Consider the following 23,823-nt stretch of genomic DNA (forward strand, 5'->3'; position numbering starts at 1 on the left):
TTTGCATAAGCTGTCTCCTATGTCTCTTCACCTCCACCTCTTAAAAGTTCTAACTTCCTTCAAAACTCATAAGAAATACCATCTCTTACAAGAGGCCCTTCTTGATTCCCCCAATTACTAGTACTTCCCCTCCCTTTAAAGAAATTACCTTGTATTTATTTTGTATATATCTAGGATTTAGTTTTATGTTTATCTATGGTTTCTTTCTTCTTTGAGAACAGAGAGTGTTTCATTTTGGGTATGTCATTGAAGATAGCATTATCTCCATTTTACAGTTGAGAAGCCTGAGGATAAGTGATATTGCCCCAAATCCCAACTCTAAGCATAATCCAATCTTGGTCTTCAAATTCAGCTCACTCTAGCCTCTAGACTACACTGCCAATATCCATTATGTCACTGCCTGCACTGATTTCTGTATCACAAATTAGAAGTAATGTTATTCCAAATTGTAAGGAAAAAAGTTACATTTTCTCAGTTATATTATAGTTGCAAATAATTTTATAGTGCTTTAGGAAAAAATTCCAAGTACTTGCTTTTAGTTTAATATCTGTCCATCTCAGTCTTAGAAATTAATGGGGAAAGGGTGATAGCAGTTAGGTGGCTTGGCAGATTGAGAGCCATTTCTGGAGATAGAAGGTCCTGTATTCAAATATGACCTCAGCCTCTTCCTACTTGGTTGATTCTGGGCAAGTCACAACCCCCATTGCCTAGCCTTACCACTCTTCTACTTTAGAACCAATACACAGTATCGATTCTAGGAGGCAAGGTAAGTTTTTAAAAAAGAAATAAATGAATAAAAAGGTAAAAATTATAAATGTCAGTCCTCCCCCAATAGTAAACTACCACAAACATAGCTTTGTGTATGAGAAACAAGATCAATGACATTGATTTTTAGATATTTGATCATTTAATATTTGATCTAGCTAACAAGATACATATTAATTAAAGAGTATGTGTCAAAGAGAACAAGCCAAATGTGTTGAATGGGAATAATATGTATCCAACCATTGCAAATAACCAAAGAAAGACAAGAGTGGAAGACAAGCACTGCCTTCAAGAAACTTGTGATCCAGCCAGGGATACATAGTATTCACACACTGACTACAGAAAAGTAAAAAAAAAAATCATTGTATAAAATGAAAATAAAGTGAAAATGAACAAATGGGGGTTCCTGATTTCATGAAACACTTTGAAGTTGGGAACGGGCCTTTGGGCTTTCTATCCCTGTAATACACAGGAGACAGCAGAAAAATCATAGTAAATGTCATTAGTAAGTTCTACTATTAGAAAATGAATGCAATAGTATAGCCAATCTCTAGACTGGCAGTTTGCCTAATATTTCTACAAAGTTTGGATCTTGCAAGACCTTTTGTATATTGGGTAACTAAACTATTTTGGCATCAGCTGCCTGGCTGTGGGGAAAGAGCCAGCCATGCATTTGGAAGCAAAGGACGTTCCAATCCTGCCACTTGTTTCCCTAACTCCATCACTTAACCTCAGTTTTTTCCTTGTAAAATGAAGGAATTGGACTAGATCCTCCAAGGTCCTTTTCAGTCATAGATTTGTCCTATGACAGGGGAGTCCGGAGACCAGGTTGTCCTTCCTACCCCTCACTTTTACCCTAATCCCAACTGTATGATTTAGGACAAGCACGCTGCTTCCTCTTCCCGGGCCTCAGTTTCCTCCTCTGTGAAACGTGAAGGGGCCAGGCAACACGACATGAGGATTCCAATTTATGACCCTGCGTGGATCCCCATTGTGACCTCCCGCTGAGGCCCCTCTGGAGAGCCCAGGGAACCTCAGCCCGACTCGGGACAGGTGACTTAGCCCTCGAGCAGCACAGGGGCCCGGCACGAGCGTCGCCGATGCTCCCGTCGCCCCCTAGCTGCCTCGACTTACCTCTGGGGAAAAGGAGGGCTCTCTCTCCGTTCCCGCCTGAAATCGGTGGGAGGGACGCGAGTCCGGGAGCGAGGAGGAAGGTGAGGGACGGAAGGAAGGGTATAATCCGGGATGGGGGCTAGGGGGAGTCTTGGAGCTCCGGACTTCACACCTCCGGCCCCTCCGGCTGTCTCGGATACAGTAGGCGCGCGTGGGTGACAAATGTGCTTTCGTGAAAAGAGGTTGTATGTGTAAGGGCTAGGAGTTGCCAGGTGACACTTGTTCTACAAGTTTGAAAAGATAGTTGTATGGGTGTGTGCGTGTGTGTATTTGTGTAAGGCAAGGGAGTTCCCCGGTGACCCAGGTCCGAGAAAGGGTGTGTCAAAGGAGTGTGTGTGAGGGAGATAGAGATGACCATTTCTCGCGAAGAGGGAGAGTTGTGTGAAAAGTGTGTGTGTGTGTGTGTGTGTGTGTGTGTGTATGGGTGGGTGTGGGTGGTATGGGGAAGTCACCGTAACTGCAAGGGGACTCTTCTTGGCAGGGGTATGGATGTGTGTGTGTGTGTGTGAAAGAAAGGAGTTTCTCAGGAAGAGGGAATGTGTGACTGAGGAAAGGGCATTTCCTAAGATACTGTAAGAGAAGTGCCCCTTGACGTGACGGGGACAGGAGAAAGAAACTGAGAGGAGACGGGGAGAGAGAAGTAGTGAGGGAGCAGAATGGGGCCCCTGTGATACGAGATTGAGAGAAGAGGCGTTTCTCGTAAAGAGGTAGCTTGAGTGAGCTAGGGACTTGAGGGTATTGCACATTCCTAAGGAGGGTGTAAAAGTTGCGACCGGCTTCTCGTGATGAGGGTGTGTGTAAAAGGATGTCGGTCGGCTCTCCTTGACGTGGCGCTGTTTTTGTAGGCAGCAGTGATTTAGGGACGGAGGTGGCAGTCTCTCTGACAAGTGTGTGAGAGAAAGGAGTGTTTCTCATGAAGAGGATGCAAGTGAGAAAGGAACGTGGGTAAGAGGCGTGACAATTTGTATTAGGGGGTGTAGCTCCTCTTTGACAAGGATATGTGTACAATGTGTGTTTTGAGGCAGAGAGACCAGAGTGGGTGTAAGAAAGCGGTGTTCCTGTTAGTAAAGAGAGCAGGGGCCATTCCTTTTCACTGCATGTGTGCAAAAAGCGTTCCCCAAGCTAGGATTTGTACGGGTGGAATTGAGAAAGGGGCGGTCCAAATGACGTAGAGCGCGCGTGCGTATGTCTGTCGCCCCTCCTCCTCCCTGGTCCCGCTCGCTGTTGCCCATCCGTCAGTCTTTTCGTCCACCTGGCCCACCTGAAGCCCCGCCTCCTCCGCCCTCTTCTTCGGTACGACTTGGTCCCACCCCTGTCCCGTTTGCGTCAAGGAGGAGGCGGTGCTCAGTCCGCCTAGTTCCCGCGGCTCGTAGGGGGCGGGGCCTCGGGCGGGCTCTTGGGTCTGGGCCCGACGCTCCGCCGCCGTCCCGGCGTGCCCCGCGTTGGCCAGCGAGAAGCTATTCGGTGACTCACCACCCGCCCTCTCGCGCTCTCCTTCCCCCTTCCCTCCCTCTCGCACTCACACACACCCGGCCCGAGATGGCGGCGGCAGCGGGGGACTCGGACTCCTGGGGTAAGCGGATATGCCGGGGGTGAGATGGTGTTGGGGGACAGGGCGGCTCCGTGGCTTTTGCCCGTATATGACTAGTCCCTAATCCAGCTCTCGCTCTCCCTTCTTCCGTAGACGCGGACACGTTCTCGGTGGAGGAGCCGGTGCGGAAGGCGGGGGGCGCGGCCGGCGGGGACCGCTGGGAGGGCGAGGATGAGGATGACGACGTCAAGGTAGGCGCGAGGCTGGGCCGGGCGAGGGAGCCGGGGAGAGAGGTGGTGTGCGATGGCGGCTGGGACTAGGGCATGATGGACCCCCAGCCACTGTGGGCCTGCGGGGTTCCGATCCCGACCCGTGGACAGTCCGGGCCGTAGTTTCCGGGTAGTGGCGCCCTTGCCTCCACAGGCCGCCACTCCGGTCGGGCGCGCCCTCCCCTCTGTCCTTCTCCCTCCCACCCCCGGGCACCCGGGCTGGAGACACGCGGTCGCGGCCTGCGCGGATCGGCCCGGCCCCCCACTTCACAGAGTGCCCTTCGTACCAGGCCTGGGGTGTCTGTCACCAGCCAGCTGGCTAGAGGAGGTGACTGACTATCCGGTCAGCCCGGCCCACATGTCTGCTCATGGAAGACTTTCGGGAAAGGGGGTTGGTTGGAAGGTTGGGGCCCAGGGAATGTTCCATCTGGGAATCCTGGGGAAGAGTCAGCTCTCGTCTGGCGTTTTTCGCCAAAGCCTCTGTCTATAAACTTACTTTTGGGTCCCAGAAGTGGACTTTTGGGTCCAGTTCTGGCTTTTGGTGTCTGATTAGCAGCAGATTTTAATGAACAGCTGATAGGATCAATGAATATGTGAGGACATTTTTGAGAGATTAGCTTCAGTTTCTTCTTTGTCAAATTATTTACCAGAGTTATTTAGAAACGTGGAGAAGAGATACAGCTCCCTTCCCTGGTAAAGGAATTAAGCAATAACATATACCAGCACCTGGGAAAATTAGTAAGTGTCCTGAGTAACTAATTTACCCAAGCAACCTGAGAAATGGGGAGTTGGCAGGAAGGCTTGTTTATCTGCACATATGAAAAACACAAACAACCAGAAAGAATGAAAACCTTTAGTATTTGGATATTGGAGTAATGACAGGGTAGTGAAGACTCCTAAGTGATACCTATAAACTTGAGTTTATCTCATCTCTTCCTTCCAGAGAGGATTCAGCTGTATATTTCTGGAAAACTGTGTTATTTTAATCATGGGGCCTGTCATGTGGGTTTAGGTGACTCCCAAGTATTTTGTTTAGTAGCTTGCTTCATGAGCCTTCTGTTCAGAGTAGCAAGGGTTTTGAAGTTTATGTATGAAGTTGAAAGTTGAGTGTTTCCCTCCAGACCCTGGTTCACTATCTGCTCAGTAGACCTTAAAATTTGAAACATAATAAGTGTACACTTAATAGAGAACTTTCTGGCCTTTTGAATGTTCAGGTGCCATCTCCTATTCCCTACCATTTTTCCTTACATTGGCTAAACGCACTTTAAGATATTGTAAATTTTTCTTTTACTGTTCTTGAACTCTGTATACTTATTAGCAATGAAAGTGAGGCAAGGTTAGAAGAGGAGTTTGAGGAAAAGTTAAAAGAATTTTATGAATAATGGGAGGAAAAGTCAAAGTTAAACAACTAGGAGAACTTGAAGTAAACAAAATGGTGCAGGTTGGAAATGGAGTATTTTAATCAATATTGATCCTGAGCATAAGCTATTTGTGTGTATTTGAACTAGCTTCTTTTTTCCCCCCATAAAGTTATTAAACCACCTAAGTAGAAATGAAACTTTGTAAAATTTGCCCTAAGAGCTGATGTAGGAGTTATTTTATAACCCCTATGACTGTCATAGGCATTGAAAGGCAGTAATAGAATAGTTTTGGGCTCTCCAGTTAGATTTGGGTTCAAAGCCTTCACAACTATGACACTATAAATTATAGACAAGTTGCTGCATTGGAAGGAGTTCCCACACATACTGACAAAATCATAGGCCCTTGAAACAATGTTGAAATGGCTTTTGGATTTTGTTAACCTTTGTAGAAATATATTAATATTCTGGAGTGTATTCTTAAAAGAATTATACTATTGATGGTACTACATCTTCAAGATTTCTTGAATGTCTTCCATGGAGTACTTTGGAGTTCATTTCTCTTCATTCAATTTCAGCACCAAAACAAAGAGGCAAGAGTTGTTTTTAAGTTGTAAACCCCATAATAGACCCCTTGTTTCATTTAGTCAGTCTAGTTGTTTCTGGTTATTGTAATGCACTTTAATTCTATAAGGCAGGACTTAGCACATTTGCTTTGATTTTGGAGTCATTCCAAAATTGGAGCCAAATGAATTTGTTGTCTTTCAAAGAACAAAAAAGAGGGGGTGCTGTGTTGACATATGCTTTTAGTCTCAAATTCAGACTCAGTACTGCGGCTCTACAGAAGGGTCTGAATGGATCCTCTGAAAACATTAAAGAAGAAGCTTATGGCAGCTTAATTCTTGGGACCTGTGTATACTCTTCCTCACCTAGTTCTCCCCAAAATGTTTACAGAGAGTTGAACCTGAACAGAGAAGTTTGCGGTGTGGTAGTGTTTGAGAATTCCAAAGAGTACCTGTGTTGATCTGGACTGCACTCTCAACCTATTTATCCAGTGTTGTTAATTACTTTTCAAATTATTATGATAGAAAATATAAATGTACTTGAGAGGAGGTTTTTTTTTTTTTTTTGCAGTTTGGTCTGAGATTGACCCAAAATGCTAAATGCAACCTAATTCACAGAATGTTAAGCTCTCATTTAGAGCATTTTGTAGGATACGATATCAATCTAATCTTAGTACCTAGGTATTGCAGATTTTATGTTCTAACTGAAGTATTTTCATAGGTTGTCATTTGTATTGAACTCTTGATTTCTCAGAAAATGATTCACATGCTGAAAAATAACATTATTGCTAATACAAAATTGGAGTTGAAGGTTGTCAGCAAATTTGTCCTGCTGACTGGCACTAAGTTTCTGAAGTATATTGTTAGTCTGACCAAATATATGGATACTGATGTAGTAGGACAAAATTATAATCCTTAGAAGATGGAAAGTTTGAATTTCTGGTAAAATGAGCCTCTAAATCAAAATCTAATAAAACTAGAACCATTTCTTCATGAGCTAGAGTTTAACCATATAGATTTATTTGGGGATTTTAAATGTCACTTTGTAACATCCTGAGAAAGGCAGCTGGTGGATTTGTAGGTAGTACTATATACTTTAAGCTGTCTTAACACAGACATTATATTAAGTACCCCTGTCTTTTCTAAAACCTGTTTTGCAGCTGACTTGTAGATTTGTGTGCAATTCTGTCTCACAAAGGGAAAGCTTGTGGTCCTTTAGTAAAAACAAACTTTTATGCTAGATTTTTGGCGCATTAATTACTACCACCTGGGCACTACTGGTTAGGAGGAAATGACCACATTCCCTTTTTTCTGATGCAAGGGAGAAAAACAGGTGTATTTCTTAGATTAGCATATGTCATTGAGATTTGATAAAAGTTTTTTGAGGTTGACTGGGTGGGCAGGTTGGCTGAGAGGGTGGGTATGAAAGGACAGTCACTTTATTAGGTTTTTAAAATCAGCAAATTCCACATTGAGTAGTGTGTTTTCTTCTCAAGGAATTTGGTTTCCCACTTTTAATTCAAGGAAATATCTAGATCCATCTTAAGCACTCTGCTTTTCTTCCTTAACAAGATTAAAAATTTTTTTAAAATTTATTTTTAATATAAATTTTTCCCATGGTTACATTATTCTTGTTCTCTCTCTCCCCTTCCTTTAAAAGTGCTCCTGAAGAATTGACTTAAAGAAATGAGATTTTTCTGCATCTCCCATCTTGAATTCTTCCTCAGTTTCCCAAATCAAGAACCTTGTTTCAATTTGTCTATAATTTTAAAGTTCCCAGAATTAGAAATTTCTTTTTTTTTAAACCCTTACCTTCCATCTTAGAATCAATACTGTGTATTGGTTCCAAGGCAGAAGAGCGGTTAGGGCTAGGCAGTGAGGGTTAAGTGACTTGCCCAGGGTCACACAGCTAAGGAATATCTGAAGCCAGACTTAAACTGAGGACCTCTCATCTCTAGGCATGGGTCTCAATCCACTGAGCCACCAATTTCTTCAAGGTTCTAAAGAAAGTAAGATGTGTTTCAGAGAAACATGAGATAACCTGGAACTATTAGGGAGGTAGGCATTCTGCTAATAGGCAGATAATTTCAGTGTATAAATGTAGTCAATTCCAAATTAAATTTTTGTGGACCAATATTTACCTATCACATTTTCTGGTCAGGCTTATTGAAAACAAATAACAATTCGCTTGTTCAGTATTCATAGACTTGATTTTTGATAGTTCTTGGCTAGTGTGAGAAATATAGTCAGTCCTAGAGTTTAATAAGGCATCTTATGTATGGGAAGAGCTCTGTATGTATTTGTTGAAATAAAGAGTTGAATTTATTAAGGAAAATGCCCTTTTAACCCTTGGGTTCAGCATAGTTATATTAATCCTGAGAGTGTAAGAAAGCACCAGAAATTTGTTTTGAGGAGATGCTGATTTTGATCTGAGCTCAAATAACTAAACTGTACATATCCTTTGACCCACTGATATGTCTGCTAGATCAAAAAGGAACCATTTGTACAAAAATTATTCATCATATCACTTTTATGTTGTGACAGAATTGGAAATTAAAGGAGTGCCCATTAATTGGGGGTGGCTGAACAAAGGTGATGATTTCAGAGAAACTTGGGGCTTTATGAACTCTTAAGTATGCTTTTGTAAAGGCAAATAACTTTGATAGCCTTAAGATTTCTGATAAATGCAACAACCACCTGTGGTTTCAGAGGACTAATGGGGAAGTATGCTCCTCACCTCTTGAGATGATGGATTGAAGAAGTAGCCTGAGACCTAAATTTCTGACATGGACAATGTGGGAATTTATTTTCCTTTACTATGCGTATTTGTTAAGAGTTTTGTACTTTTTTCAATTGGTGTGGTGGACTGAGAAGGAGAGGAAATAAATACATATTCATTGAGATATACATTTTTATTTTTTCAAATAAAAATTTTTTTTTGGAACCCTTACCTTCTATCTTAGAATCAATACTATTAATTGGTTTTAAGGCAGAAGAGTGGAAAGGGCTAGGCAATGGGGGTTAAGTGACTTGCCCAGAGCCACCCTTCTGTCTTTAGTCCTGGTTCTTAATCCACTGAGCTATCTAGCTGCCCTATTTTTAAAAAGGGGACAGGGGAGGGGGAAGAAATGAAGCTATTGGTGAGGTCCAAGCTTATTCTGAACTCAGAGGTTTGGGTTCATCTAAGGGCCAAAGGGAAAGAGGAACACCAGTAAAGAAATTACTATTGCCCAAGTAGGAGCAAGAAAGAACATTTGTTTTTCTGTCTGCTTAAATGTTTAAAATCTTTTTAGGGACCTGCTAATTCATTAAGATGGGGAGAGAGTGATTGAACTTTTTGCAATATTCAGATTTAGAGGGCCAACTTGCCCCTCTGATCTTTGTTTCCCATGCCCTTTAAACAGACTTCAGGCCAAATTTTCTAGGGTGGAAAAGGTCTACCTATCTTGGGAGTGGTCTTTATCTATGGTGGATCATGTTATGACCTAAACAGCAAATTTTGGACACACCACTAATACCAAATATCTAAAAGGACTCAGTCATTATTCTTGCCACCAAACTCTTGTTGTGGTGGAGTGGAAAACATAGGAGAAGGTACTCTCATTGATTATGTACTGTGGAGTAGTATAACCTGGTAGAGAGCTGATAATCTGTCTTGATGTAGAACTATGCAATAGTAAATGGAGGTAACACTCAGGGTGAAATGAATGAGCTGCTGAAAAAGGAACCATGGTTTTCCAATCCCCAAACCAGGCATGCATAGGCACAGGTAGTACCAGGTGTGATTAGGAAAATTCTTCTTCTTTCTCCCCCATTACCCTTTTATCATCTCAAAGCTACTGTATATGTCTTCTGTGCTTTGTTCTCTGACAATGTGATTGGTGAGTAAAGAATAGCTCTTTTCCCCTCTATACCACTTCTCTTTTTAAATTTTTGAGTGGAAAAGTGAGTTGCACAAGATGAGCAGTCATGGATGGGTTTTGGTCTGTATCACAGATCTCATTGTCATCTTTCTCCAAAATCCTCTCCTATTTGACATCTCTTTTCTCTCCAGGTTACTGCCATCCTTCTAGTTACCCAGTTTGCAATCTCAATATTATCTTCCACTCTTTACTGCACTTCTCACAATTATCCTCATTTCTCCAATTACAAAGCCACTCACCTCCCCCATCTTACTATTTCACTGGCTTCCTAATTGGTCTCCCTGGCTCATCCACACCAATCAGTTCTCTTATTTACCTGCCAAAATACAAGTTTGACCCATCATGCATTCCTCTTTCTTCCCTACTCCAGAAGCTCTATTGGTTTTCTCTTTCTTTCTTGGTAAAATGTAAATTCTTGACATTTAAAGCACTAAAGAACTTGACCTCACTTACCTTGCTATTCTTTGTATATGTTACCTTCCTTGCACTCAGTTCACTCTGTGCTTTGTATATAGCACAGCCAAATTGGCCTTGTATTTATACTCATTAAACTCATAATACACAGTATACTTACTCATAATACACAAATAGATCTGTGATCTCATCCATTTGAGGTTTGCTCCAGCAATACAGATTGCAACCTATCCAGGCTTATCTACTGCTTGTGATTGTTGTCCTTTTTCTACCAAAAGTTTGCCATTGAGGATCTATCCAATGTGTTGGAAGCCTTCTTAACTTTCTTCCAATATTACAAAGATCGGAGCACTGACTGCCCAGCTGTCCTCCTTCCTTGTCACTTGACCATCCTCAAATTTTCTCTTCCTTTAATACAGTTCCTTGATGAGGTCCTTTACTACTTTTCTTCGGAATTCCTCATTAGTTATACGTTTTGGCCTGCTTGCACCCACCATGGGCTTCTTTGGTGCCCTCTGAGTAAAATTCAATTCTTCAGAAGCAATGATGTTCCAAATATCATTTATATAGTAGTGCCACTGGTAAGGGCTTTTGCTTTTATGTGAAGCTTGATATCAGTAAAAGAGCCTTGCAATTTCCTGAAAGCACTCTAGCCCAAGTTCTTTAAAGTGTTCCTTCAGGTGCATGTTGAGATCTGGGCAGTTGACATACATTGTCCACTTGGTCTTATGTGGTTGGACAGCCTAAATGCTTTTGAGTAATTGCTGATCTCTTAGGGGGTTTTGGGTAGTATTCTAGGGCTTGATAAAAATATTACAATCTTATCCTCAAATAGAAATATCTGGAGGATCTTATCTACAGAAAATTCTTCCTTTTCCTGGACTTTGAACTAGATCTCCATTCCATTTGCAAATAGGTTTATTGAGCATATAATTTCTCCATATTATGCCTTGTGTAATGTTTAATATCAGAGGGTCATTAAACAGTTCTGTGATAGAAAGGTTTCCAAAGGTGTCTTGAATGATGTTGATATGGACCAAAGACTCCTTGCCTTTTAGCAGATAGGAAAAGACTATTGGTTTGGGAGTTGGGGGATCCCTGAACAAAACCATTGACTTATCAGAGATCAGCATTTGTAAAAACAGCAACAAAAGAAAAAACCAATTATTGAAAATAAAAAATGGACAATACTGACCTAATATAACAACTTCATACAGAAGTTGAAACCAATATTGTTAATTACTAACAAGGAGACCAAAAGTCAAGGAAATGCTTTTAATCATCAAATATCTGACATTTGCTGATCAGAAAGTGATAGTTGGCAAAATCAAATTCACTTAGAATACAAACTCATCTAAAAGATCTTATGAAGGATGAATCAGTTAAAGTATTATCATCTCTCAAAATAAAGTATGAAGAGTAAAGCTAGTTTAATAAAATTGTAGCAAGATATCCTACAAGCTTTTTTTAAAGGATAAACATGGAAAGATGACTACAAACAATAGAATTGAAAACATTTTCAAAAAATATTTTTCTCTAAACTTTTTTTCATTAAGGATAATATAATCACCTCAGGAGGCCCCTAATATAGCCCTTGAGGTGTTTATAGAGGAAATAGAAATGGAGGACAAAGATAGGGAAAGTAACCTGATTGTACCAAAAATATATAGAGGAGATCCATGCTAGAGGCAATAACAATTAATTGTAAGGATACTGACTGGACTGATATAAGGAGAAGATATCAGAAGCATGAAAGAAAATCTTAAATTTGGTGCTGTGGCACCAAGTTAAAATAGACCAATCTTAAGAATTTACATTTAAATAAAGGGACCAGAGATATGGCTGTGAACTAGGGATAGCTGTGATTATGCTATGAATTTCTAAGTGAACTCTTTACTTTAATTGACCACAAGCCTAAAAACAGTTGCAACAGAGCAACTTTGCCTTCAGCTAGAGAAGTATCACTGAGAACTCATAGTAAAGCAGGGGTGGGGTTTTCAATAAGATGTGAGTTAAGCCTCAGTACCTATATTGTGGAGGGTCTTTAAGAAGAACTTCTTAGGGTTATAGTGGCTGTTCAAAATTCAGATTCTTTAAAGTCTTTGAGAATTTCCTTTTTTAATAAATGTAATATGTAGAAAGTTGTATATTAGCACCCTCTTGAGGCAGATGTAGCTTTTTCATATTGATATTGCATAAGTTCATACTATAATTTGCTTAGCTAAGTTGTTTTGTACTCATGGTATTGAGTTTTGCCTGTGAGAACCCGAATTTCCTAGAGAGATAGGTGATGTAAAGGTTGAATGTTGTGAGTAGTTCAAAAGTAACCAGCTAGTTTGTTTGGTATCTCTTAAAACTATTTGACGCTTTTGTCATTTAAATTGTAAGGTATAAAAGTAAAGTTCTGAACTGTGCACAAGGCAGCTAAATGGCATTCCTGGCATAATCAGACTATTTGATCATTTAACTATAGGTTTTAATGAGAATTGAAAAAGCTGTTCCTCTTGTTTGGCTTGTTTCCCTAGAATGCATTTAGATTTGTAGTTGTCTTATAAAAAGCTTGAGGTCAGAGCTGGAGCATATTACTTGTTAAAGCCTTTACTAGCAATTATGCTGACTTTTCACACCAACTAATGACACCATTCATTCCTTGTTCTTCACTTTAACTTTATTAAAATGTTCACTGCCTAGCTTGAAAGTAATGCTCAGGCTAATTTGCAGACTTCTCCCTACTTTAGTCACTTGGTAAAATTTACTAAAGCAGTTGGAGATACAAATACAAAAAAGATATCTGTCTTCAAGGAGCTTCTAATTGAATGGTAGAAAATATACAAAAGAAAGAAGAAAAGTGAGGGGGAGGGTGTGATGAAGTAAAAAAAAAGTCCAAAGGGAATGTAGCCAGTTGAGACATGGGGTGAGACAGGGTTTTGGAGTTCTTGACTCTGCCTTGCAATTAGAGGGGCAAGAAAGTACTAATGAGATACAAAAACCAAGACTGATTGATTGCCTTCTTCCAGGATCCTGACCTTTCCAAATGATAAGGTGTCTGGGAGTGTGGTGGAAGAGTGAAAGAAGTCCAAAAACAGTGTAGCCAGATTGACCACAAGGAGATGTTCATGTTCAGTTATTTTAGTCGTGTCAGGAAGATTCATCTTCTTGAGTTCAAATTTGGTCTGAGATATTTACTAGCTGTGTGATCATGGCAAGTCACTTAACCCTGTTTGCCTCAGTAACTCATCTGTAAAATAACCTGAAGCTGGAGAGGGAATGGCACACTATTCTAATATCTTTGCCAAGAAAACCCTATTGGGGTTTCAGTAAGACAACTAAGCTACAACTTCCTAGCTTTGTTGTGCCACTGAGCAGCCTTTTTTATACTGGGCTATCTCTAAATAGAGGTTTAGGAGTACATGGCTCCATCCTCCAGTCAGCAGCACAGAGGGTACTGATGAGTTGTAAGTACTAAGGCCAATTCGGTTCTTCCTAGATGATGAGATTTTTCAATGATGAAGTTGCTAGGGGCAAGTTGGAAGAATCAAACAAATTCAGTTGGGAGAACTAGTCTTTCACAGCTTTGCTCCCCAAACTTTGTGGTGGACTGTTGCTGGATTTTTAATTTATTTTAAAGCCTGGCACATAACAGTGCTATTTTTAGTTCTAGGATTGCTTAGTGACTATCCTGGGACTGGAAGTGACAATTCAAGAAGTCTTTCCAATATTCTATCCAAGTTTAGGAATGTTTTTGAATAATAGCTTTTGGCATCATAATTAAGTCCTTAAATATATTAATTTTTAAACAGGTTATCATTATAGTACCTTGTAAAATACAGCCAACTTTTTTTAATCAAATTGCATTATACAAAATATGTCTCAATACCCTTCCCGTTTTCCCCATGACCCTTTAGAGAGTTGCTATAACCAAAAAATGTTATCAGCAGCCCATCAACTAATGATGAATTTCTCTGAGCTTAGCTAGGCTGGGCTACAAACTTATCAGGCTTATAAAATAAATAAATGGTCATTGTCTAGGATTTGGAAATAACTTTTCTTTAGGGAGAAGGGGGTGTGTTTTTGTTTTGGTGTAATGGAATTTGGCTTTTTCTGCTATATAAATGTCAAATATTTTCTTTAAATGGTAAGTTTCATAACTGATTTTCAGAATATTTAGGGATAGGAAAGTTGTCCAAATTCTTAAAATTTAAGACTTATTGTGAATCAGTTTAAGAAAGAGACTGTTAACTTTGGTGTAATTGTATATCTTAGTTTATTAATTTTACTAATGCAGGTTTTTCTCTTTAGGAAAACTGGGATGACGATGATGAAGAAAAAAAAGAGGAGACAGAGGTAAAACCAGGTGAGCCATTGGGGCTCCCTTCCATTCTTGGTGAGGTGTCTTGGTGATCTTCCAGAGTGTTTACTGGCTCACAGTAAAAGTATTCAATTGGAAAACCTTAAGATTTAGAAACCAGCTACCTCTTGTTCCTCTGTGCCCCTGTCCCCTTCCCCAACATCCTTTCTTACTCTTACTAATAATCTCATCTTCTCCAAATGCTTTATATTTTGAGTCTTTCAGGAAAGAGTACACTGTATAAGTTTTTGCCATGTTCCAGGTTAGCACAAAGTCATCTCATGAACTTGGAGAGAGTGTTTTAGGTTCTTGATCTTATACAGTGACCAGTATGAGTTTTGCTCTTATTTCACAAGATAAAAGCTGTACTATTATGATGCCGTAGTATACATCTATAAAACAAAAGTCTGATTGTAGAAGTTCTGTTATTTTTAGAAACAAAAGTTTCAGAAAAAAAGAAAATAGCAGAGAAAATCAAAGAGAAAGAACGGCAACAGAAGAAGAGACAAGAAGAAATTAAGAAAAGGGTAAGTATTGATATTCTAGAGCAAAGATTTTCATATCAGCTCAAATAAGGTATAGTGGGTAATGGAAACCCAAAGCCCTTCATTTAAAGTCAGTACAGACTCAAACATTTAAAGCATTTTCACAACTTCTGGAACAGTCTCGACTAACTATTCAGTGGTCTCTGCCATTGTCTGCTTTTTTAGCATTTGTTGTTCATTATCTGCATTGTGCTTGGTAAGTAGAATATGAAAGGCACTCATTTCTATGACTGAGGTACATAATGTTAGAAACATTTCAGAAATGCTTTTGGATAATTTACCTCTATAATTATGAATAAAATGTAATTTAGAGTGTAATGTAAAGTAGCATTCCTGCTGCCTTGGCCTTTCCAACTGTTGTGGGCAGAATAAATTTATTGTGACATTTTGGCATTTTATTTATTGTCTTCATTGTGAAGTATCTTTTATTTGATTGTGCTAGTAGGATCAGAGATACTCTCACTTCTGATGATGGGTGATTATAAAAAGTAGCTCAGAATACTGAAAGGGTATCATAAAATCAGGATTTTCTTTCTGGATGATATATATATATATATTTTTTATATATATATAATACATATATATATATATATATTTTCATGGATATTTTTTACATTCTATTCATCCAAGGCTCAAACTACTATCACTGAATATCCATGTAGTTGTTCAGATTTATTGTAGTTGCCTGTGGCTTGTTTTTTTCCCTTGGCAACACAATGTTGGGCTTCTAGGGCATTTTCTTTTAATTGAAGTATTATAAACAAACCATAGACGGACACACAGATATCCATGAAAGATGTGAACTCTTTTCTCTTATTGTCATTCCTGTCTGCAATATAGTTGGAAGAACCCGAAGAATCGAAAGAGCTTACACCAGAAGAACAATTAGCAGATAAACTACGGCTAAAGAAATTACAGGAAGAGGCAGACCTTGAATTAGCAAAAGAAACCTTTGGTAAGCTGATGGCACACACACCTGTACATTATCAGACAAGATCTGAAAAAAACACTGGTGTTTACATAATATTGGGAAGCATGCCTTTCTCTGGAGGTCTGAATCTAGTTTACTTAAATATTAGCCAAAGTTTTGACCTACTTTGAGATTTTTTAGATTAGAACTTCAGATGAAAAATCTAGTTTCAAATTAACTATGCTTTGGGCACCAAATGAAAGGCTGTTAAGTAAAAAGGACCATTGGGCTCATGCAATATTTTGTATGCTTTGATCATATTTGTGTGCATTAATCACATTGTTTAAAAGGTACAGCTATATGAAATGGAAGGCTTTTAAAGTCTTAAACATTAAACTGGCAATAAGCCTGTCTTGTTGCTTTTGCTAGGAAAGAAGATGCATGAATGTCCATTGCTTCAGGGTATTTACCCTATTCCTCTCTGCTGACAATTCTGCTTCTTTCTTTTACCACCATTCTTTTGGCAGAGGAAGAAATGTCCAAATGTACATGGCCATATAATCTGAGAGCCTGTAGAAGGATTACTCCCCCTGTTCCTTTGCCATACCAGAAACTCTAAGGGAAACTGATGTATAAGTAGAATGAGACTAACAGCTGCAGTAAAATTAGCTATTGCCCTAATTTTTTCACAAAGATTAGTGGCCAGGTTTTTTTTACCTACATTGCTTCATTTAAGCAGTCTCAATTGGTTCTGTGAGGGGACCATATTATCTCTTCTAATTTAACATTCCAGAACTCAAGTCATCTTCCTCTTGAAAGCTGTCCTTCCTCTAACCCTCCTTTTTCTGCTGATGTTGCCATTATTTTATAAGTCTCCATGGCCCCAGCATAAAGGGATCATTTTTGATTTTTTTGCTACTATGTCTCATTCCATTTACTTTTTGCTAACTACCATAATTCAAGCTTTTATCACCTTTTTTCTTGGCCATTGTTAAACCAAACTTGTTTCTTATGTCACTACTCTTTACATTTTTGACTCTGAATTTGCTTTCCATTTCATATTATTCCTCTTCAAATATTTTTTAAGCCCAGACTAGACTTTTACCCTAATAGCTTTCCTATCTTTACTTGTCGAAATTGCTACTTGTTGAATTTTCTTTAAGAAGTCGTTGAGGGACCATTTAGTTCATGAAACCTTTCTTGATAATATCTTAGTCTCTAAACCTCTTATCACATGCAATTTCTATTCATGTCTTACTAAATTGTGAACTTCTTGAAACAGAACCCTTTTGTTGGTTGAACTGACTACCTGAATTAATATTGAAACTATTCCATACCTTGAGCCTGGGATGAGGGAAAGTGTCCTTTTTAAGTATATTGTTAGCATTGTTATTACCCTGATTATTTCCCCCTCCTCCCCCCTCATGCTTTGTTTTATTTGTTCTTCAGGATCAGCTCAAAGTTAGCCCTGGATTTGGGGTCAGAAAAGTTGAGGTCATATCCAGACTTCAATAAGTTTTCTGTGACTTTGGTATTCAAGTTACTTTACCTTTTTTTTTTTCCATTTGTAAAATGAAGGGAATGGATGGAATAAATGTTCTCCGATGCTAAATCAGTCACTACTCTCTTTTCCTATGGAAAATGCTTCATTATTAATTGTGAACTCTAATAATTCCAACTGAATCTTGGTGGATATTCTCGTAAACCAGTGGTGTCAAACTCAAATCGAAACAAAAGTCACTAGATTACACAAAAAGATCCCTGTGGGCTGCATAATGATTCAGAAAGCTGTGTTAACATTATCAATTTCTAGTTCATTTTTATTTTGTTAAAATATTCTCTGATTACAATTTAATCTGGTTCAAGACACTTAGAAATATAAGGCCCCATTTGATACCTCTGCTGTGTGACAAGGAAATCACTTTTAAAAGACTGATATATATTAATTTAAGGTCGCCAAGGAATTCAGCTATGTAATTCCTAAATGCAAACTCAAGTCAGCCGTCAACCTTTTATAGAGTTTAATTACAAACAGGAGGAAGAAAGGAATTAGAGAGAGAGAGAGAGGGAGAGAGAAAGGGGAGAGAAGGGAATAGGGCTTAAATACCCCTTCTGTTTAGGCTGGGCCAAAAGGCCCAAGCCCTTAGATAGCTGAGGCAAAGAAAAGAGATCAGTCCCTATTACTCACGTGACCAAAATGGAGAAACAGTCTCCGGGGCCCCCACCTTCAGCTTCCTTCAGAGCAAGCTTCTCAGAGCACCTCTCCAACCACCCCCTCCCCCCCCCCCCCCCCCGAGTCTTCAGACCCCTCTATCTTTAAGGAAACCATCCAAGTTCCCTCCCCTCAGTTCTCACATCTACCAATCACTGTCCATGTCTTCCCTGTGCCAGTGGTGGCTCTAGCTTAACCAAGGACCGCCCAGAGGTATGTGGCTTTGCACATATCTGTTGAAGGTCATATTCTCAAATAATTAAATCTTGATCCTTTGCTGCAGCCCTTCCTAAATCCTGTTTCCCTGAGTAGGGTGGAAATTGGAATAATTAAATTTTGATCTATGCTGCAGCCCTTCCTAAATCCTGTTAGGACTGAGTAGGGTGGAGATTGTAATTTCCAAGACCTGGTTCTGTCATTCCAAGTATCTCTATTGTATCAATTCTAAAATCAATCATGACTCAAAGAACTTCCTGTTCTATGCTTAAGCATAGGTCAAAGTCCTTTCCATTGTTCAGCAAAAGGTTTCTGTCCTAAAGTAATCTTAAGAAGGGAGGAGGAGGAACCTCCCATGCCAATGGGGTTCACATTCCAATAGACTATCAGTAAGAAATTTTCCAAGTATGAAATTTCCCAATGGTGAAATTTCCAACATTTATAAGTCTAAGGAATTTTAAGGTTTACAGCTGTAAACCATGGTATGGGTGGTAGCTTTAAATCCTCATCTGATTACAGAGCACAGCATCATTTTACACAGAAGTCTGAGGAGTGCTGCATTTTCATGGTTTAAAGTGATTGCTGACACGATGTTTTGAGAAGGTACAGATGAAAGGCAAAAAAACAAAAACCACTCCAAAAGTAAAAGTATAGCATTTTAGGGAGGCAAGGTGCATATTAGGGGGAAAGCAGCACTGGGCATTACTCCAGTCAGACCTGGTTTCCATATGATTTTTAAAATTTACCAGTGGGTTATTTAAGTTATTTTGGCATTGAGAAAATGTTATTTTTTTGTGAGATCCTTATAAATTGTAGCTTTAAAATTAGCTATTACAGTGTTATTCTTAATTTTAAAAAAACACAGCATTCTCATTCTCATGCTCTCTCATGTGTATGCGTAGAAATCTTCCAAGCTGTTTCCTAACTAGGACCCTTTTTGCCATTTTCCTAGGTAGCCTTTAGCTTTCTTCGGGAAATTAATCTCTGCTCGATTGTTAAAAAAAACAAACTCTTTTTACCCTTAGCCATATATACTGATAGTTGATGTACATAAAGCTTTCTCTCCACTTGGGGGTTTATATATTGGTAAGCTTTTTCTGACAGTTCCTTAACTAGCATTTTTGCTGTTCTTTTCTTTTATAGGTGTTAATAACACAGTCTGTGGTATAGATGCTATGAACCCCTCTTCAAGAGATGACTTCACAGAGTTTGGCAAGTTACTAAAAGATAAAATTACACAGTATGAAAAATCTCTATATTATGCCAGTTTCTTGGAAGCATTAGTTCGAGATGTGTGCATTTCATGTGAGTAACATCTTTTGGCTCTTTTTATTAAGACCCTTACCACCTTCCATCTTATAATCAATCAGCACTGGGTATTGGTTCCAAGACAGAAGAGCGATAAGGGCTAGGCAATGGGGGTTAAGTGACCTGCCCAGGGTCACATAGCTAGGAAGTGTCTGAGGTCAGATTTGAACCCGGGACCTCCCGTCTCTAGGCCTTGCTCTCAATCCACTGAACCACCCAGCTGCCCCCTTTTGGCTGTTTTAATCAAACAGCGGTGACATGAGAATATAGAAGTGATTTTGATAATTTAAAATGATCTCTAGATTTGCTGTGTTGAGATTATTTGTGCAAACACAGGAGCAACAGCTGGCCATGCTTGTGGCATGTTGTTGAAGTCAGCTTGTTAAATGTTTTATAATGGCTTCCTATAAAGAAATATAGGTATTGTAATAGCTAATAAAACAGTGGTTTGTTATTTTTTAATATAATTATGCCTTACGTAGACTTCTGAGAAGAAAGAAGGGGAGTCACTGTTTTAGAAACAAACTTGAGATACAAAACATTGGATCATTTTAGCTTGGGAAAGAATGTATGGTAGATTACCAAAGCTTATCTTTCTCCCTAATGCTTTTGAAAGAAGTCCAGATGTCAGACTGGGGCATTGGTTTCACCACTGGGTCCTGTTCGATCTTGATAATTAATTAACCCCCCCCCCCCCACTCCTTTTGACTTCTGGCCCCTCATTTGACCAACCTTCTAACATATACATAGTCAAGGAAAGTAAGTTCTCACATTGGTCAAATCTAAAAATGTATGTTTCATCTTGTACCTATTGATGCTTCTTGTTTACATCTTTGTCATTTCCCCCCAAATGCTTTGAAAACTTAAAAGTTTTTCCTTTTTTATTTAAAGTGGAAATTGATGACTTGAAAAAGATTACCAATTCACTGACAGTGCTATGCAGTGAAAAGCAGAAACAAGAAAAGGTAAGTTTTGATTTGTTATGGTGGGATGCAATCCCTTTGGCAGAAAGTGGTTTACAGATATGGTGGCTTATCACTGTATCTGGTACCTAGTCAGAAACTCCTTCTCTAGTCCGTCAGTATGTCAGACTCCCCAAGAGTATCCTACTTTAACAGAATACTGTAACTCCAAGCATCATCAGTACATACATAATGTGAGAGAGGAAAGTGTTTATGGGTCTTAATAGAAACCACCCCGAATGTAAAGTTTGGCACTTGGCATTCCTCTCTCTGAGCTGGAGTAGTTTTAGGGTCAGAGGCATCCAAGAGTAATTTATGTGACAGGCTATGGCTAAGGCTGGATAGAAACCCTCTCAGTAGCTTCTAAAACAAATACTGAACTGAATTCCCTTTCATCTTCAGCAAAGCAAAGCCAAAAAGAAGAAGAAAGGTGTGGTTCCTGGAGGGGGATTAAAGGCTACAATGAAAGATGATCTTGCAGACTATGGTGGATATGATGGAGGATATGTGCAAGACTTTGAAGACTTCATGTGACATTTCATCTTCTCCCCATTGTCTTCTTCTGTTGCCCACAGTCCCTTCAACATGTAGCACACAACTTCCTTTCCTTTCAGTTCTGCCAAATGCTACAATCAGAAGTGCAGTATCTTTGTGCTGGTTACTTAACCCCTTGACACTTAGGTGCTAATGCAATGGGGAACTTGGTTCTTGTTGCCAAGGGGTTAAAATCGGGAAACTTGGTTGCTACTAAATCACAGTAAAAGAAATCCTAATAATGTTGTCATTGTTGCTATCTGGTTCCAGGGCAGCAGAGTCACTAAATTGGAAACAATAGTTGCAACGTGACAAAAAAAAGTGTAGTATTTACCAGCACCATTCAATAATACAGCCTTAACCATACCTCCTTGAACTACTTCATATCTTGTCAACAAAAGCAGTTTGCAACAAGGGCATGTGGGTGTGCACCTAGTATTAAAATTGCTTTGTCTTAAGGTAGAACGTGAGGATTTTAAAAATACATTGCAAAGAAGACTGCTTATTTCAGAGTAAGGATACTGTGCCTGAGATGGCTACTAGTTTGACATTTTAAAAAAATTAAATGACCAAAAACCACCAACTTTGAAGCCGCAGAGGTAATGTCTCCATTATTGCATTTGACAAAATCCAACTTGTGGTATTTCGAGCATATAAACAGTCTAGTTTATATTTACCGGAATATTTCTACTGATGCAGCTCTTAAGGGAAAGGGTGGGGGTGGGGTGGGGGAATTCTTTACCTGTTTTATTTGCCTGATTTTAAGATGTCTGAGAAACAAAACTTCCTTTGTTCTCCTAGGCTGAAACAGAACAACTTTCACAGGGTTTTGGCATTTCCTTTCCTTTACAAACATGCTTATTAGCAAACTGCAACAGTTACTACTACAGTTTGGTAAATTGTTATGTTAACAATTATGACATCTGCAATGTTTTATAAAGCAACTAATTTAATAAAATCACTATTGTGAGGACTTCATTTTGTGTGTGAGCTCCCAGGAAACACTGACGTGTCCTGATGCTGACTTGATTTTTCAACTAAGTTTGCCTTTGATTGAAGAAAGCATATATCAAGTGGAGAGAATGGAAGAGATCCCTTCTGTAGTCACAGAAGTCCAATGAATACTTGTTTGCTGCTGCTCCATTAGAGGGATGCAAGTTGTTGAGGAGACAAGCCATTAACATGACATTGAAACTCTTAAGGTGTGGACTACCTATTCCTACTACTCTGACATGTTAGAGAATTTAAATGCTTAAATACTACTAGTCTACTGTTTGTAAGAAGTGTTCTTTCACAGAGCCCTTAAATTTGAAGCTCTCAGCAGCTTTACAGGGATGATTTAAGTGTATAAAATGCCTATGAATACTTATAACAAGTTTATTTCCACATTTTTTCTATAGCCATTGAACCAAAGTGGTATTGAATTGAGTTTCACTGTAATAAGATTCTTAGAGCGTCTTTGTAAAAGAGGGTAAGAACACAAAGTTCTGTTCTAGGTTTTTTAATGTCACAGGGATAGAAAGTTAATGAGAAAGAACATTTTTCATATTTGGCCTGTTAAAATGTTCTAGGAAGAGACCACAAACAATAACCTGGCCTCCTAGGCAGGGCTTCATAACTGTTTTTGGCAATCTGGTGAAACCTGTGACTTTCTCAGAATGTTTTTAACTATCTACAAAGGAAACTAAGTGTTGAAATAATTCATCAGATAGTTTTGGTTATGAACCCCTGCTCTGCACTAGCTGAGGCAGGGTAAAATGGGATCAGTTTCTCTACTGGCATGTAATGTGAAGAAAAGCTACTGGATGAGAGAGCATGCAATCAATGGGAAGGCATTCCAGTTTTGTGGGGAAACCATAATTTCTGACAAGCTACAAATGGTTTTCAGCTATATAAAATTTATTCACAGGCACGGAAAACCTTTTGAACTGCAGACACAGATTCTTAATCAGTATTGCACTCTCTCTTTGACTTCGGCTGTGTGGTGGTCAAATCCACTTCTACTTTATAAAACATTCTCTGGCTCTTGGAAGTAGTTTCTTCTAGATGCTGACAGAAAGATGCAACTACCCAACTTGAACAGTTTACTTTTAAATAAAAACTTCATTATTAGAAGTGTCTTGTCTTGTGGATGATCTTGTAATGAATGTCCCCAATTAATGATGTGTGTTAACATACCAGGCTGGTTCCAGCTAAGTACCCGTTTCTCCACTACAGGACGTGGGCCCATCACAAGACATGCTGGCAGAGAGTCCTTTTTCCTTGACCTTGTTCTAATTTGCCAACATGTCATTCAGACAGCATCCAGTCTGGGGCTCCTTAAGAAGCTTTTTTACGACATCATAAAACTTGTGATCATATGCCAGCTTATAATGCAGGTAGACATCTTCGCAGTACGACAGTAACTTTTTCATGTTTCTTTTGACTGTCTCAGTTGGCTGGCATTGCTTAAATCTAAAGAGAAACATTAGCATGGTCATATAGAGCTTTCACAAATTCACAAGCAATGGAGAAAGTCAGCTATGCTTCCTATTGGGGAAGTAATTTGTGATGATGTTTTATCAGTGTTTGTCTTGATTAGAAAATGGTTTTCCACTCAAATTTGTTTGGTAAAATCTACACAAACAAACAATTCAGCAGCAGTTGAAGCTGTCTCATTTTAAATACAAAATACTATTTTGTCATTTGCAAGGAGTCACAGGACGTAATGCCTGCTCTGTATTTGTAGCAGTTTAGGTTAGAGCTCTTTTAGCAGAGTTCTTTTTTGTCCTCCTCAAGGGGAGGTCACCAAA

The 23,823-nt window shown here is 39.3% G+C and overlaps 2 protein-coding genes across 3 annotated transcripts in view; one reads left to right on the forward strand and one right to left on the reverse strand.

Moving 5' to 3' along the window:
- The first annotated feature begins 1,791 nt into the window (after positions 1 to 1,791).
- Positions 1,792 to 23,146, forward strand: EIF3J (eukaryotic translation initiation factor 3 subunit J). Of its 2 annotated transcripts, XM_056810382.1 has the most exons (9): positions 1,792 to 1,979; positions 2,784 to 3,511; positions 3,623 to 3,720; positions 14,296 to 14,350; positions 14,780 to 14,871; positions 15,730 to 15,844; positions 19,371 to 19,532; positions 20,427 to 20,500; positions 20,900 to 23,146. In XM_056810382.1, exons 2-9 carry the CDS (start codon positions 3,124 to 3,126, stop codon positions 21,029 to 21,031), a joined length of 1,116 nt encoding a protein of 371 aa, XP_056666360.1. In that variant the 5' UTR covers positions 1,792 to 1,979; positions 2,784 to 3,123; the 3' UTR covers positions 21,032 to 23,146. The 2 variants fall into 2 exon arrangements, with proteins under 2 accessions (XP_056666360.1, XP_001366614.1); XM_001366577.5 differs by lacking the exon at positions 1,792 to 1,979 and having other exon boundaries at positions 2,385 to 3,511.
- The window catches only part of SPG11 (SPG11 vesicle trafficking associated, spatacsin), an 86,046-nt gene continuing 85,135 nt past the window's right edge, over positions 22,913 to 23,823 (reverse strand). The window contains exon 40 of the mRNA XM_001366626.5: positions 22,913 to 23,485. Coding sequence (XP_001366663.1) covers positions 23,305 to 23,485 — 181 coding nt within the window. The 3' untranslated portion in view covers positions 22,913 to 23,304. The remainder of the gene's footprint in view (positions 23,486 to 23,823) is intronic.

The sequence above is a fragment of the Monodelphis domestica genome, chromosome 1, assembly GCF_027887165.1.
Source record: "Monodelphis domestica isolate mMonDom1 chromosome 1, mMonDom1.pri, whole genome shotgun sequence".
Taxonomy (NCBI): Eukaryota; Metazoa; Chordata; class Mammalia; order Didelphimorphia; family Didelphidae; genus Monodelphis; species Monodelphis domestica.

Excerpts from the sequence above, each read along its gene's own strand:
- EIF3J (XM_056810382.1), top strand. The coding sequence starts at position 3,124 with ATGTCTGTCGCCCCTCCTCCTCCCTGGTCCCGCTCGCTGTTGCCCATC. Across the intron at positions 14,872-15,729 it reads AAGAAGAAATTAAGAAAAGG|TTGGAAGAACCCGAAGAATC; the intron begins GTAAGTATTGAT and ends TCTGCAATATAG. Across the intron at positions 19,533-20,426 it reads TCGAGATGTGTGCATTTCAT|TGGAAATTGATGACTTGAAA; the intron begins GTGAGTAACATC and ends TTTTATTTAAAG.